The 16656-nt window shown below is 41.4% G+C and overlaps 1 protein-coding gene across 6 annotated transcripts in view; it reads left to right on the top strand.

Moving 5' to 3' along the window:
* The window catches only part of UTRN (utrophin), a 683920-nt gene that overhangs the window by 241507 nt on the left and 425757 nt on the right, over positions 1 to 16656 (top strand). For all 6 annotated transcript variants that reach the window (XM_040429574.1, XM_040429571.1, XM_040429568.1 and 3 more), the window contains 4 exons: positions 652 to 822; positions 2666 to 2821; positions 8458 to 8595; positions 15498 to 15650. In XM_040429574.1, the coding sequence (XP_040285508.1) occupies positions 652 to 822; positions 2666 to 2821; positions 8458 to 8595; positions 15498 to 15650 (618 nt within the window). The remainder of the gene's footprint in view (positions 1 to 651; positions 823 to 2665; positions 2822 to 8457; positions 8596 to 15497; positions 15651 to 16656) is intronic.

The following is a 16656-nucleotide window of genomic DNA, read 5'->3' as shown; positions in this document are numbered from 1 at the left end:
CCAAAGGCAAGATCTACATGGTGTTTGCATGTTCTTCCCATCTTTACATGGGTTTCCTCCAGGTACTCCAGTTACTTCCTACACTTCAAAAATATACTAAGGGGTAAATTGGCTTCCAGTAGACCATAGTGAGTGTTGGGGATGAATGCCTATATGGCAGCCATTGTCTCACTTGGTCCACAAGATTTAGAGATGGCTTTACACACGTACAATGTAATTTATGGGAGTTGTAAACCACTCAGCTGCTTTATTAGCCCCCTCTCACTACAATGGAGATCATCTCATGCGTGAGCGGCCACCTCATCTCCTCTCCTCTGGAGTGCCAACCAGGAGAGCAGGAGACCTTTATCTATCAGACATTTAGGACAAAACTGTCTATATAGTATAAAAATCTCAGATGGGAATACCCCTTAATGCTTTATTGTGGTCCTTGGGGGTGTTTAATATGATGATGTAGCCCTCAGACCAGAGAAGGTCGTGTTCCACTGCTGTAGAGTAGGAGTAGTGCTGGCCTCTCACAATCCTGGAAACAGAGAAGCTGATGTAACCATAAGTGTGAAAAATCCTGCAGAGACTGCAGCAAAGAAGCAGATCTAATCATTGCTGTAATTGAATTTCACATTTTTAATCGAAGATTAATTTTTTTTTCAGCGTCTTTTGTCCGAATTGGATGATGTCAGAATCAGAGTAGATAATGTTTGTGACCATGCAGGGATGCTTATGAGCAGTCGTGGTACAACTTGTCGGCAACTGGTGGAACCAAAAGTAGCTGAACTGAATCGCAACTTTGAGAAAGTTTCTCAGCACATAAATGCTGCCAAGGTAAAAGGATGTCATTGATCAATGCAGCGTTTGACTGCCACATGTGCACACAAAATCTGTTCTTGATATTTTGAGGTAGAAGGTATGCCATGTTTGGTCAGTGTTTCTCAACCAAGGTACCTAGAATCTGGTCAGGAGATCCTTGGAAGACCACAGTGATAAAATCCATCACATGTCGCATAGGGGCTGTAACTGACCTCATTCTGCTGGAAGTTTGGCATTTGGGCAGAACAGAGTATGTGACCAAATATCTCCTTGTAACCCCTGCCTTTCTAAGTGCAAAGAGTACTGTACAATTTCAATAATCCAACATCTAATAGTAAGACTTATATTTACAGAACACATCTAATAATTCACAATCCTTTAAGGCTAACTAGATCCCTCTAATTCTAGATTAAAGGAACATATAGCTGATGGCTTATTGGATTGATCAAGATTAGTATGTTAAAGAGAATGTTTTATCAGAAAATGACCAATTATTTAAATCACGTTTTAATGTTGAACATGTTTTTATGTTGAACATATTTTCTTTTTAATTTTTGGGGAGTTTTTATTTTTCCATGCCACTATCTGCATTTAATAAAAATGGATGCAATTCTGCAGTTTTCACACTGGCCACTAGGCCTAATAATAGGCAATGATTTCCTGTTCTGTACAGGTAACGTTTCATCACAGGCAGAATTACAATGACAAGTAACACCTCTATATAGATAACACAGGATCCACCATTCCAAATAGGTGATATCACAGCTTATCGGCTCCCTCTTGACCTAAGCAGAGGTCACAGAACATGCCTAGAAAACGATATCATGTAAGTCAATGGGCCGGCTCCTATCCATTGTATTTACGGCCATGTAACTGCTCTCAAAATTTTGAAAAACTCTCCAAAAGTTAAAATAAATTATGTTTAACATAAAAAGTGATTCAAATAATTAGTCATTTTCTGACACTTATCTTTATAAATCCACACGGATCGCATTCCCAACTCCATAGATTCAGGGGGAACAATTTCTCCTTATCAAGATCGCCTAGTAGGCATAAGGAGTTATAAAGGCCAGGCAATAATGCTGTTGGAAAGAAATATGCCAATTAGCTCTCTTTCTAAAAAGAAAAGATGAACCTCTGATGCCACCAGATGTAAGGTAGCTATCCAATAAGTCAATTCTCGACCTTTTAAACAGGCTTTCAGGCATAACTTGGATGATGGCTAAACCAGTACCTCATCTACACACAGCTGTTTCAGGGTGATTGCCCCTCATCAGTGCAGAACAGAGAGAAATTTTTTCCAGAGGGGCATTGTCTGGCCTAAAATACTCCTTATGCCTACTAGTTGCTTTCCATAAGTAGAAATAGAACCCCCTGAATCTATGGATTTGGGAATGTGATCCATGAGGATTTATAAAGATAAAGTATTTTAAGAATGTTTTATTTTTTATTTTAATACTTTGTACAAAGTGAATTTTTGGGGGAATTTGAAAAAATCCCTTTAATGCAGTTAAAAGGGAATGTATCATCACTGATGAAGGGCAACCACATAGAAACAGCTGTCTGCAGATGAGGCACTGGCTTAGCTGTTATTCCTCAAATCCATAGAGACATCACATCACTTGAGCGGACTTGCTAGTCTTATCCTGCTGTAGTGACATCACAATCCAGGATATATTACTGTAGTGGCCTGTAATTGGCGATGACGGTCATCATGCATGTGTGCAAACAGATATGGTGGGTTGATCTAACCTGTGGTCATGCGGGAATGCTGAGTAAATTTAAAGGGTTGAAATATCTCCATACTGGGGATGTTTGGTTAACATTGAGCCTGTGCCTTCATATCTTTCTATTTCAGATCCTTTTGGATCAAGATCCTTCAGAAGAAGTCACAGCTGAAGAATCTGTTAAGACTGGACCCACTGCTGCAGAGCTGGAAGGCTTTGAATCGGAGCTCCTCAGTGTCCAGAGGGTCCTGGAGAAGTATTTACAATCTCCTGCAGAATGTGAGAAGGTGGGTAAAGTGAGTTTTCCATCTTTGGTAAAGTATTTGCACTTTATGAAAGGACATGTATTAAATCTCCCTAATGCAATGTGACTGATGTATTATCCTCAACAATACAAGGTGAGAGAGAAGGTTCAGAAAATCACATTTACTCTTATCCTTAGAAACCAAGGCTTTGATACCATAGATTACTTTAGCTTCTATCTCAACATAAATTGCTGGAGATGGTGGAGATAGCCAAGTTTTGTTCCACAGACATCCCCACAATTGTATTCACTTGTATTATTCTATCCTGTATTATACTTCAAGGCGATTCTTAAGGTCCCTTTAGAGGAGCCGACACAGCAGGCAATTATTGGTAACTATATGTTTGTTCCCGATAATTGCCTGCTCCTCAGAGGGGGTGAGAGCTACATTTCCGTGCTGCAATCATGTCTGCTGTATGGGGATGAGAGGTTGATGCTCCGATCGCTTGTCCTCATTGTTTCATTGTTTCTGGGCAGTAGATCACTGTTGACACTGGGAGATCTTCTGCCCAGAAATGTTGATTTAGGAGTCCGCATCCATAATGCTTTCACCCGATGAACGAGCGTTTGCTTGTTCTTCGGGTGATCGGCGGCAGGTTTGCACAGGCCAGTTATCATGAACGAGCACTCCTAGGAACACTCCTTACCAATTATTACCCTGATTATTGGCCTTTGTAAATGAGCATACAGAGCAGTAGAGATATACTTTACTACCTTACCACAGCAATTATGCCGGAAATCTGTTGTGTGCCAAATTGTGTGAGCCCATATTGTAGTGGTTACATTCTTCCTTTCCTTGCACCTTCTTTTGCAGGTGTCTATAACTTACACGAAAGGTGCACCCCCCAAATTAGCTAACCTGCAATTCATTAGTGAAAGGAATTGATGCATTATCCTTTAGGATTATTAATATGATCTCTGATTTTCCCTTAGCCAAATATTTTTTTTCCTCATAACCAGCAGTTTATATATACGGTGTGTGTATATATATATATATATATATATATATATATATATATATATATATATGTTTTTAGATTTAGGCAGAACTTTTTATCATAAAGCCTTCACCTACTATTAAAGGGGTTTCCTTGGACTACAGTTTTGAAGGCCTATCCTTGGGATATTATTTTTATTGGTGGGGGTCTGACTCCCAGCACCCTGTCATGCAAGTTGACTGACGGGGGCAGCAGTCACCTTTATTGTTTATGAGGCACAGCTTCGTACTTTTAGTAAGGGCTGTGCCTGGTATTGCAGCTCAGTCCCAGTCACTTAGATCATTAATATTAATAATGACGTGATAATATTCACTCTTTACCTTTCTTGCCGTTTAGGCTATTCTGCTGACATCTAGTGGCCAATATGAAAACTGTAATTTGTTGTAATTAATTTTTTACGCTGAGAAAATATGAAAACAAGTTCTGCCAAAGAACTTGCAAAATTAAGTTAAAAGATATTCCACTTACTCATATCCTTTTAATTGATATCTATTACACATTATAAATAACCCTTTAAAAGTTATCTGCTAGGAGACATGGAGGAGGAGTCATGCTTGTTACAGCAGTGTTATGTAAGTGGATATAAAAAGTCTACACACCCCTGTTAAAATGTCAAAGATAAATCATTTCAGAACTTTTTCCACCTTTAATGTGACCTATAAACTGTACAACTCACTTGAAAAACAAACTGAAATCTTTTAGGTGGAGGGAAGAAAAAAACAAAAAATAAAATGTGGTTGCATAAGTGTGCACACCCTCTTATAACTGGGGATGTAGCTGTGTTCAGAATTAAGCAATCACATTCAAAATCATGTTAAATAGGAGTCAGCATACACCTGCCATTATTTAAAGTGCCTCTGATTAACCCCAAATAAAGTTCAGCTACTCTAGTTGGTCTTTTCTGAAATTTTCTTAGTCGCATCCCACAGCAAAAGCCATGGTCCACAGAGAGCTTCCAAAGCATCAGAGGGATCTCATTGTTTAAAGGTATCAGTCAGGAGAAGGGTACAAAAGAATTTCCAAGACATTAGAGATACCATGGAACAAAGTGAAGACAGTCATCATCAAGTGGAGAAAATATGTCACAACAGTGACATTACCAAGAACTGGACGTCCCTCCAAAATTGATGAAAAGACGAGTTTTAAACTGTTCTGGGAGGCTACTAAGAGGCCTAGAGCAACATTAAAGGAGCTGCAGGAATATCTGGCAAGTACTGGCTGTGTGGTACATGAGACAACAATCCCATATTTTTCATATGTCAGTGCTATGGGGTAGAGTGGCAAAACAAAAGCCTTTTCTTACGAAGAAAAACATCTAAGCCAGGCTACATTTTGCAAAACCACATCTGAAGTCTCCCAAAAAGCATGTGGGAAAAGGTGTTATGGTCTGATAAAACCAAGGTTGAACTTTTTGGCCATAATTCCAAAAGACATGTTTGGCTCAAAAACAACACTGCACGTCACCAAAAGAACACCATACCCACAGTGAAGCATGGTGGTGGCAGCATCATGCTTTGGGGCTGTTTCCTCAGCTGGAACTGGGGCCTTAGTTCAGCTAGAGGGAATTATGAACAGTTCCAAATACCAGTCAATATTGGCACAAAACCTTCAGGCTTCTGCTAGAAAGCTGAACATGAAGAGGAACTTCATCTTTCAGAATGACAACGACCCAAAGCATACATCCAAATCAACAAAGGAATGGCTTCACCAGAAGAAGATTAAAGTTTTGGAATGGCCCAGCCAGAGCCCAGACCTGAATCCGATTGAAAATCTGTGCGGTGATCTGAAGAGGGCTGTGCACAGGAGATGCCCTCGCAATCTGACAGATTTGGAGTGTTTTTGCAAGTCAAAATGTGCCATGCTGATAGACTCCTACCCAAAAAGACTGAGTGCTGTACTAAAATCAAAAGGTCCTTCAACAAAGTATTAGTTTAAGGGTGTGCACTCTTATGCAACCATATTATTTTATTTTTATATTTTTTCTTCCCTCTACCTAAAAGATTTCAGTTTGTTTTTCAATTGAGTTGTACAGTTTATAGGTCACATTAATGGTGGGAAATATTCTGAAATTATTTATCTTTGTCTATTTTTTTACCTCACAGAAACCTGACATTTTAACAGGGGTGTGTATACTTTTTATATCCACTGTATGTGTAATGCTCCAATGCCTATCTGATAACAAACCGCCCCACCCCCTTCCAATTAGAATTGCCACACAATAGGCTGTTTAAATAAATAAGACCTGATCTGCCACTCTCATGTACTGACAAAGCATATGTAGCAGTAACATCCATTAGTACAACCAACCTGGTCAATGCTTGCACCATCAGAGCCTTACAGGTAACCTAACAAGCAGGGCTTTGCTGACAATGTTGTTAAAGAGACACTTTAAAATGATTTTATCACTCATTAACAACACATATGTGAATATTCTATGTACCATATTTTTCGCTCCATAAGTCACACCTAGAATATAGAGGAGGTAAATAACAAGAAAAAAATATTTTTCATCAGACCTCAGATCAGACCCCATGCCTTCTTAGATCAGACCCCATTACTCAGACTTCAGATCAGACCCCCAAGCTCCATCAGACTTCAGATCAGACCCCCAAGCTCCATCAGACTTCAGATCAGACCCCCAAGCTCCATCAGACTTCAGATCAGACCCCCAAGCTCCATCAGACTTCAGATCAGACCCCCAAGCTCCATCAGACTTTAGATCAGACCCCCAAGTTCCATCAGACTTCAGATCAGACCCCAAGCTTCATCAGACCTCTGTATCAGACCCCCATTCCTTCTCAAACTTCAGATCAGACCCCCAAGCTTCATCAGACCTCATATTGTACCCCCATCAGTCCTCTGTATCAGATCCCCATCATACCCCCATTCCTCCTCAGAAATCAGATCAGACCTCTATTCCTCCGCAGACCTTATATCAGACCCCCATTCCTCCTCAGATCACACCCCCCAAGTAACATCAGACAAAAAAAATAAATGAACTTTACTCTCCTGCTGATCTTCTTCCGGCCCGCTCTGCACTGTAACCTGACTTCGCACAGTGTCAGGTCATAGTGCGCGCCTACATGTATTATGTCCTAACACTGTATGCAGTCAGAAAACTTGCAGTGCGGCACCCGGAGGAAGACTAGGGAGGAATGAGTACAGCCAGCACAGTGCTTCACTCACAGCCCCCTGTGCCTCCTACATACTAATGACCACTTTCATAATGGAAGAGGTCATTAGCTTTTGTACCATAAGACGCACTACCATTTTCCCCCTCTTTTGGTGGGACGGCCACTGCTGCTGGATTACAGGGTGGTCGTAACCATGGAAATGAGCAGTGTAAAATGTGGTGGAAGCATGAATCCAGCCAGCAAAGGAAGCATCAGCCTCAGGGAATGAACTGCGCATGCGCTAGCTCGTGTATCGCGAGATTACGGTGCTCTAGCTTTGTGACGTCGGCGAGCAAGGAGGAGATTCGGAGGATGCGGGGCTGTGCTGAGGTCCTTCCCAGTGGTCGTGGCTGGGCTCAGAGTCAGAGAACACTGGACTCATCTCTCAAGCATGGAGGAGACAGAACTCATCTAAGGTTTTTTTGACACCATAAAAGCACACAGCGCTATGGAGACTGGATATTGCGGATGTGCTAGCGGCGATCTAGCAACCCATGTCCTCAGCTCTATACCCAAAATCCAGGTGACAGGTTCCCTTTAACTTTCTCTACATGTTAAATGCTATTAGTTGAAGTGACACAACCCCATTAACACTCTCAGTCAAACCATTACTCCGACCAGAAAAGAAAGGAGGGGTGGGGGGGGGGGGGGGGTGTGTGACTCAGTTAAAGCATCACACATTACGAGTGCCGTGCTCTTCTTTGGACATCTTTGTCTAATTAAGAGCTGTAATGTTGTTATCTAAGATCTACACCCACTATTATCAGGAGGATTCCCTTCAGATAACATCTTCCCCTCACAGCTGTAATATGCTGACAATGGATTACCTGTCTATATAGGAGGTTTTATAATTTGTATTGACTACTACTGAAGTCCAAGATTTTTATTTAATTTTTAATGGCATAGTACCACCGACATGAAAAAAAAAACACATCCAAAAATTCGAAAAAAATAAGTTTATATGATTATTAATCATAATCCTTTCTGATGGGAGTGTCCCTAAATGTGGATATGAAATGTAATCTCTCAACAAGAAGATCACAAAATCCTTTGCCAGTCTTGTTATTTCTATAATTTGTCAGGTGTATGAATTTTATATAAATTATCCAGGAAAAATATTGGAGGTAATTTAGTAATCTGTAGTTACAATAAGGATTTGTTGGCAAGCTGCCATTACATGAAATGTGATTGTGACTACCAGGATGGGTTGAACCACGTGGTAGCTGAACTGTCTTTCATGTCCTTGAATGCTGGATTGTTGAGCTAGGCGCCCATACAGATAGCAGCTGAGAATTTGGGTGTTGGTTCACACTCATTGAATGCATGTTTGAGATTTCGGTGAAAGGAAACTCAGCGAGCTTCATGCTTATGTTGCTAGAAATCCTATAATAGCAAACACGAGATACAACATTCAGTTCGGACATATGATTTTTATTTCATGGAATCAGATTGAAGAGGAGACGGCTCATATTGAAGACATTCTGTACAGAGGAGAACAGCTCCTTCAACAAGCAATGGACGACATCCAGAGAGAGAAACTGCGGGTGGAACTTTTGCTTCTACAGACCAGATACAACAGTGTCAAGGTTAGGATAAAACACTGAGACATATTGCTTTCAATGTACTTGTGATCATAGTTTCAGTATTCAAAGGGTATGTTTCATCAGAAAATGACCTATTGCTTAAATCACATTTTAATGTTATTTTTTTCTTTTCGAATCTTTGGTGGCTTTTGTTAATTTTCCATGTGATTAGCTATGTAAAAAACAACAACCTAAAATCTTGCAGATTTCACAATGGCCGTTAGGCCTAATAATATATCGATACTGTTCTGTGAAGGTAATGTTTCAGTAGCCATTATCATCATAGGTGATAGGTAATATCATAGCTTATCTACTCCCTCCTGTTATAATGGCCTTTCACTTGTACTATTGCGCAGTCCACACCAGCACCGCCTGCTAATAGGAGCGATTTGGGGCCATTTCTCGATATGGCTATTTACTGGTGCTACTGCTCCATGTACCCTGGTCCTGGTTTCTTGTGGTGTGAATTGTGCCTTTGTGCTTGTGCTCCTCCTTAGTTCTGTATTGCGAGGGTTAATCATTCTGCATCTGTTCTACTAATGGCGTTGTTAAGTCTGCTATATAGTCTTGAGTTCTGTGTCAGTTTGGTGGATGTTTCTTGAGTTATAAAACCTGCCCTGGTTGTGCAAACGTGTCTTTCTGTGTGTATCGGCCTCAATCAGTATTCCTGTAACTGCTGGGTCTGAACTGGGGCGTGTAGCGACAGTAGGAGTGTCTTGTGCTTCCTTCCAGTATCCACTATGTATGTCTGGGTTACATGGTTACATAGTTAATAGGGGTGAAGAAAGACATAATTCCATCAAGTTTAATCAAAGAATAGGTGGGGATGTGAATTTTAGAAAATGGGACTGAGACCTAGACTTCTACACACTTTCATGAGAATTAATGTTTTTTAATGTTAAGAATTCTCCTAAGCCTTTTTTAAAACTGTCCACTGTTCCTACTATGACCACATCCTAAATTAGACTATTCTACAGCTTTACAGTTCTTACAGTAAAGAAGCTTTGACGCTTCTGGAGACTAAACTTTTTCTTCTCCAGTCGGAGGCAGTGCCACCTTTGTCTTTTTGAGGGCATTTTATATGGAACAGCTTTTCACCATATTTTTTGTGTGCCCCATTTATATATTTGTATAGGCTAATCATTTCCCCCCTTAGACGTCTCTTATCAAGACTACATAAATGTTATTCTTTTAATCTTTCCTCATAACTAAGACCCTCCATGCCCCTTATCACTCTCCTTTGTACTTTTTCCTGCTCAAGAGCATGCTTTCTATGAACTGCAGCCTAGAACTGAACTGCATATTCCAGATGAGGCCGCACCAATGCTTTGTAAAGTGGTAGTATTACATCCCTGCCCCGCGAGTCCATGCCTCGTTTAATACATGACAATATCCTGCTAACCTTAGAAGTATCTGATTGATATTGCATGCTCTTGTTTAATCTATGATCTACACATACACCCAAAACCTTCTCTGCAAGTGACTCTCCCATTGTTACATTGTCCCCTAGGACATATTATGCATGTAGATTACCCAGATGCATAACTTTGCATTTATCCACATTGAACATTTGCCAAGTTGATGCCCAAACAATCAGAGTGTTCAGGTCAGCTTGTAGTTTATGGACATCTTCCATAGACTGCACAGTCCTACATAGCTTAGTGTCAACTGCAAAATAGAAATGGGGCTATTAATCCCATTCTTGATATTAATAAATAATAGAGGACCCAGCACTGAACCTTGGGGTATGCCACTTATAACTCGGGACCATTCAGAATAGGAATCATTGACCACAACTCTCTGGACACGGTCCTTCAGCCAGTTTTCAATCCAAATACAAACTCTACTTTCTAAGCCTATAGACCTTATTTTACTTATTAAACGTCTATCAGGGACAGTATCAAATGCCTTAGCAAAATCGAGGAACACTACATCCACAGCCTTCCCTCTGTCCAGGCTTCTACTCACCTCCTCCTAAAAACAAATCAGGTTAGTCTGACAACTTCTGTCTTTGGTAAATCCATGTTGGTTATCACTTATAATATTATTTACAGTCACATACTCCTGTATTTAGTCCATTAAGAGTCCTTCAAACATTTTTCCCACAACAAAAGTTAAACCTTACTGGTCTGTAATTACCTGTGACCTAGAACCCTTTTTGAATGCGGGCACCACATTTGCCCTGCGCCAGTCACTTGGCACTGTACCAGTCCCTAGAGAATCTCTAAAAATTGTGAACTTGGGCACAGCAATAACTGTTCTTTAAGAACTCTTGGGGGTAATCCATCTTTACCTGGAGCCTTGTTCACATTTACCTGAACTTAGCTTGAACCATATCTACAGTTGGGCAATTGAATATATTACTGGATATACTAACAACCCTGGCAGCACCGATATCAGCTCCTTTCTCTTCTTTTGTTTATACAGAGCTAAAAAAAAACATTTATTCCCCATTATTTAGGGGACCTACCTGCCCTGCCCTTATTTTTTTTATCATTTATATATTTCAAGAATTTTTGGGGGATTTGTTTTGCTCTTTTTTGCCACCTGCTATTCATTTAGTATTTTTGCTGATTTTATCTCTTTTTTCACAGATTCTATTACGTCGTTTGTAAATTTCAAAGGCTACAGCCAACCCCTCAGATTTGTATTTTTTAAAAGCCCATTTTTGTAATTTATTGCCCTTTCTACAGTAGCTGTAAGCCATGGGGGGTTTAATTTTAGCCATTTATACTTGTTACCTACAGGAATAAATTTTGCAGTGTAATTTCCCAATGTACAGTGAGGAACAGAAGTATTTGAACACCCTGCAATTTTGCAAGTTTTCCCACTTAGGCTACTTTCACACCTGCGTTTAGGTGCGGATCCGTCTGGTATCTGCACAGACGGATCCGCACCTATATGCAAACGCTTAGATCCGTTCAGAACGGATCCGTTTGCATTACCATGAACAAAAAAAAATAATATATATATTTTTTTGTTCATGATAATGCAAACGGATACATTTTGACTTTACATTGAAAGTCAATGGGGGACGGATCCATTTGAAAATTGAGCCATATTGTGTCAACTTCAAACGGATCCGTCCCCATTGACTTACATTGTAAGTCTGGACGGATCCGTTTGCCTCCGCACGGCCAGGCGGACACCCGAACGCTGCAAGCTGCGTTCAGGTGTCCGCCTGCTGAGCGGAGCGGAGGCTGAACGCTGCCAGACTGATGCATTCTGAGCGGATCCGCATCCACTCAGAATGCATTAGGGCTGGACGGATCCGTTCGGGGCCGCTTGTGAGAGCCTTCAAACGGAACTCACATGCGGAGCCCCGAACGCTAGTGTGAAAGTAGCCTTAGAAATCATGGAGGGGTCTGAAATTCACATTGTAGGTACATTCCCACTCTGAGAGACAAAATAAATAAAAAAAATTCAGGAAATCACATTGTATGATTTTTAAAGAATTTATTTGTCTTGCACTGCTGAACATAAGTATTTGAACAACTGAAAAAAATCTGTGTTAATATTTGATACAGGAGCCTTTGTTTGAAATTACAGAGGTCAAACGTTTCCTGTAGTTCTTGACCAGGCTTGCACACACTGCAACAGGGATTTTGGCCCATTCCTCCACACAGATCTCCTCTAGATCTGTCAGGTTTCGTGGCTATCGCTGAGCAACACAAAGTTTCAGCTCCCTCCAAAGATGTTCTATTGGATTTAGGTCTGGAGACTGGCTAGGCCACCCCAGAACCTTGATATGCTTCTTACGGAGCCACTCCTTGGTTATCCTGGCTGTGTGCTTCGGATCGTTGTCATGTTCGAAGACCCAGCCACGACCCATCTTCAATACTCTGACTGAGGGAAGGAGGTTGTTGCTCAAAATCTCACAATAAACGATTCTTCCGCTCCTTAATACAGTGCAGTCAACCTGTCCCCTTTGCAGAAAAGCACCCCCAAAGCATGATGTTACCACCCCCATGCTTCACAGTAGGGATGGTGTTCTTGGGATGCAACTTATCCTTCTTTTTCCTCCAAACACGACGAGTGAAGTTTAGACCAAAAAGTTCTACTTTGGTCTCATCTGACCACATGACTTTCTCCCATGCCTCTTCTGGATCATCCAGATGGTCATTGGCAAACTTCAGACAGGCCTGGACATGTGATGACTTGAGCAGGGGAACCTTCCGTGCAATGCATGATTTGTAACCATGATGGCATAGTGTTCTACCGACAGTGACCTTTGAAACTGTGGTCCCAGCTCTCCATGTCATTGATCAGCTCCGCCCTTGTAGTTCTGGGCTGATTCCTCAACTTTCTTATCATCAGTGATACCCCACGAGGTGAAATCTTGCATGCAGCTCTGCAATTGCCCCGTAGCACTTTCCAGCCTTGTGGAGGTCCACAATTTTGTCTCTGGTGTCTTTTGACAGCTCTTTGGTCTTGCCCATGGTAGTAGTTGGCGTCTGACTGACTGTGGGGTGGACAGGTGTCTTTGAAGAGCTCAGACAGGTGCTACTAAGTTAGACTAATGAGTGGAGTAGAGGTGGACTTTTTAAAGGCACAGTAACAGGTCTTTGAGAGCTAGAATTCTTGCTGTTTCTCAGGTGTTCAAATACTTATGTTCAGCAGTGCAGGACAAATAAATTGTTTAAAAATCATACAATGTGATTTCTGTCTTTCAGAGTGGGAATGCACCTACAATGTGCATTTCAGACCCCTCCATGATTTCTAAGTGGGAGAACTTACAAAATCGCAGGGTGTTCAAATACTTCTGTTCCTCACTGTAGATTTAAAGCTCTCCCATTTATCATCTGTATGTGACAATAGATACTCCCAGGCTATGCCCTGAAATGCTGCCCTCAGCCCAGGGAAATTGGCCTTTTTAAAGTTCTGTGTTTTGCTCTCCCAACCAGAGTTTGCTTCTTATAGTTCAGGGGATATGTAATTTTATTTTGGTCACTATTACCTAGTGTTTCATGAACAGTGGCATTCCCAAAAAGCTGTGCATTATTAGAAATTACCAGATCCAACTGACCATCAGCCCTGGTGCGATCTTCTACACACTGGCCAATAAAGTAGTAGTGCAGGAAGCTGAGGAGTTTTTTTCGCAGTTGAGGCAGAACCATGATCACAGTCATTACCTGAGAAGTTAAAATCTTCCATTATGACTACTGTACCAGCCTGTGCAGCCCGCTCTATTTGGTTATACAGCTGAATTTCTGTCTCCTCTGTAATGTTAGGGGGCTCTCTTTATTACACCAAGTATTATTTGTTCAAAGTTTATTTCCTTTTGTAATTCCACCCATAAGTTTTCAACATCCTCACCCACAACTGCCTTTTTCAAACCCGCCTTCATATCACTGATGACCACCTCCTTTTCTATTGGTCCTGTCTTTCCTAAAGAGAGTAAAACCCTGAATATTAATATTCCACACTGATGACCGCTTCATTGTGAACAACGGCCTGTGGAACTGGATGATGAATGCCACACAACACCAGACACAGTTAAGGGAGGTGAGAGACACCCAAGTGTCACGTCAGACCATTCGAAACCGTTTACATCAGCGTGGTCTGCGTGCTAGACGACCTGCAATGGTACCTCACCATACCACCAGGCTCAGGCGTCATCATCTTGCATCGGCCAGGGAGCATCTATGCTGGACGAGGAACCAGTGGGCCTCAGTGCTGTTCACTGATGAAGGACAATTCACGCTGAGCAGAAATGATGACTGCCATCAGTGTTGGAGACGTCAAAGAGAGTGCTATGCATTATTAATAATAATAATAATAATAATAATAATAATAATATTATAATAATTATATGCACTTATATAGCGCTACTATATTCCGCAGCACTTTACAGACATTAGCATCCAACTGTCCCCAATGGGGCTCACAATCTAAGTTCCCATCAGTAGGTCTTTAGAGTCAGCCACTGTTGTCACTAGACGAATCTTTGGTGGTGGTGGTGTTAGGCTACTTTCACACTCGCGTTTTGTGCGGATCCGTCATGGACGGATCCGTTCAGATAACACGACTGCATGCATCCATTCAGAACGGATCCGTTTGTATTATCTTTAACATAGCCAAGATGGATCTGTCTTGAACACCATTGAAAGTCATGGGAGGACGGATCAGTTTTCTTTTGTGCCAGATTGTGTCAGTGAAAACGGATCCGTCCCCATTGACTTACATTGTGTGCCAGGACAGATCCGTTTGGCTCAGTTTCATCAGACGGTCAAGCAGCGTTTTGGTGTCCGCCTCCAAAGCGGAATGGAGAGTGAACTGATGCAAACTGATGCATTTGGAGCAGATCTTTTTCCATTCAGAATACATTAGAATGCAAACTGATCCGTTTTGGACCGTTGGTGAGAGCCATGAGTGGATCTCACAAACGGAAAGCCAAAACCTGAGTGTGAAGTACCTTTACAGTGTGGATAGGTGTGTTTAGTCAATACAGATCTGCCCTACTCTTTGTGAATTGTACAATGACAAGTGACAAGCCCATACTACTTCAATAACATCATTAATCCAGTCATTGTGCCTATGCATGAACAACACAGGCCTAATTTCATCTTCATGGATGACAATGCGGCAGCTCATCCGGGTCACATCATTAGGGAATGGCTGCTGGAGACTGGGGTACCTCAAATGGAGTGGTCTGTGCTTTCTTCAGACCTGAATCCCATTGAAAACCTATGGGATCAGCTGAGTCGCCATGTAGAGGCTCCTAACTCTGTACCCCAGAACCTCAATGACCTGATTTATCCTGACAGGAGACTTGAGTGCAGTTGGGCTGCCCAACATAGACAGTGAGATCCATCGGTCCCATGAAAATCAGCAGGGATCTTCTACAAAAGTCTCATATGTGTGTCACAATTTCAAGCACCTTTGACAGTATCTTTGTTATTTAGGAACTTCAATCAGTAAGGAGAAGACAAGAAGTGAGATCGTCTCCAGTATTTACAAAAAGTGTGGAGCAGGAAGATCATTTTTCTAACTGGATGAGTGAGACAGAACATCGTCTTTCTGGTCTCCTGGAGGCTGATGATGACAAGAATCTTCAGGTAATATGGCTTGTAGTAACTCATTTTCAGGAGGTGTGTTAATGGTGGACCTATACTGTAGATCCTTTGCGTGCATGATTCAGTCCTGGTGGGTGTTCGGTCCAGACGTAGCAAACCTTAATATGGCATTCAACGTGTTACTTACCATGTTTTAGCAGACTTTTATTTGACACGTAGCACAATATATGCCATTTAAATTACACTCATTTACAAAAAAATAAAAATAACGCACTCAGATAGAAATGTTAGATTTTGTCAAAACTCTGCATGCAGTTATGTCTCGTGTAGATATGTAAATGATTACAGGTGTGGTCTGATTAGACACTGGGTCTTGCCACAAGATGCCGTAAAAATGCTTCCACCCTGCCCTATAAAAAAGCTATTAGAGGCTACTTCTGGGTAGTATCCCTCTTAGTGACAGATCGTTGACTGCTAGACATGCCTCTACAACATACAAAGACATTTTGCCCAGTTGACAGACTTTTGAGAGTGGGCGCATCATTGGACTGAGATAAGCAAGATGGTCGTTTTGACGAATCGCCCACAATCTAGGATTCTCTGACTTAGCTCTTAGGAGGTGTTTGGAGCAGTGGTTATGTGAGGGCATACACATATGGTGAACAGACTCCGGATGGCCCAGACAGAGCACCAGTAGAAAATATTGTTTGATCCACTGACAATAAGCAGCTCCCACAGTTTCGATGTTCACCATCCAGACACAGGTGGCTTCTTCATTATGCACTCCTTTTTCTGCCCGGTCAATGTCCAGGTGCTTAGCCGAAGATAATTTGGTGTCATGGCACCCATTACGTGTCCAGCTATTGAAAGCCACCCTTTGTTTGTAGTGGTGTTGTGAACAATAAACCTGCATTGCTATGGATTGGAACTACAGTGATCCCTCAAGATACAATGGCCTCAGGATACAATATTTTCAACATATAATGGTCTTTTGTGACCCATCATAAGTTGAAACAAGACTCAATATACAATGACTCAGATCCAACCA

Source organism: Bufo bufo, chromosome 4, assembly GCF_905171765.1.
Source record: "Bufo bufo chromosome 4, aBufBuf1.1, whole genome shotgun sequence".
Taxonomy (NCBI): Eukaryota; Metazoa; Chordata; class Amphibia; order Anura; family Bufonidae; genus Bufo; species Bufo bufo.
This window is presented reverse-complemented; position numbering and strand designations above follow the sequence as displayed.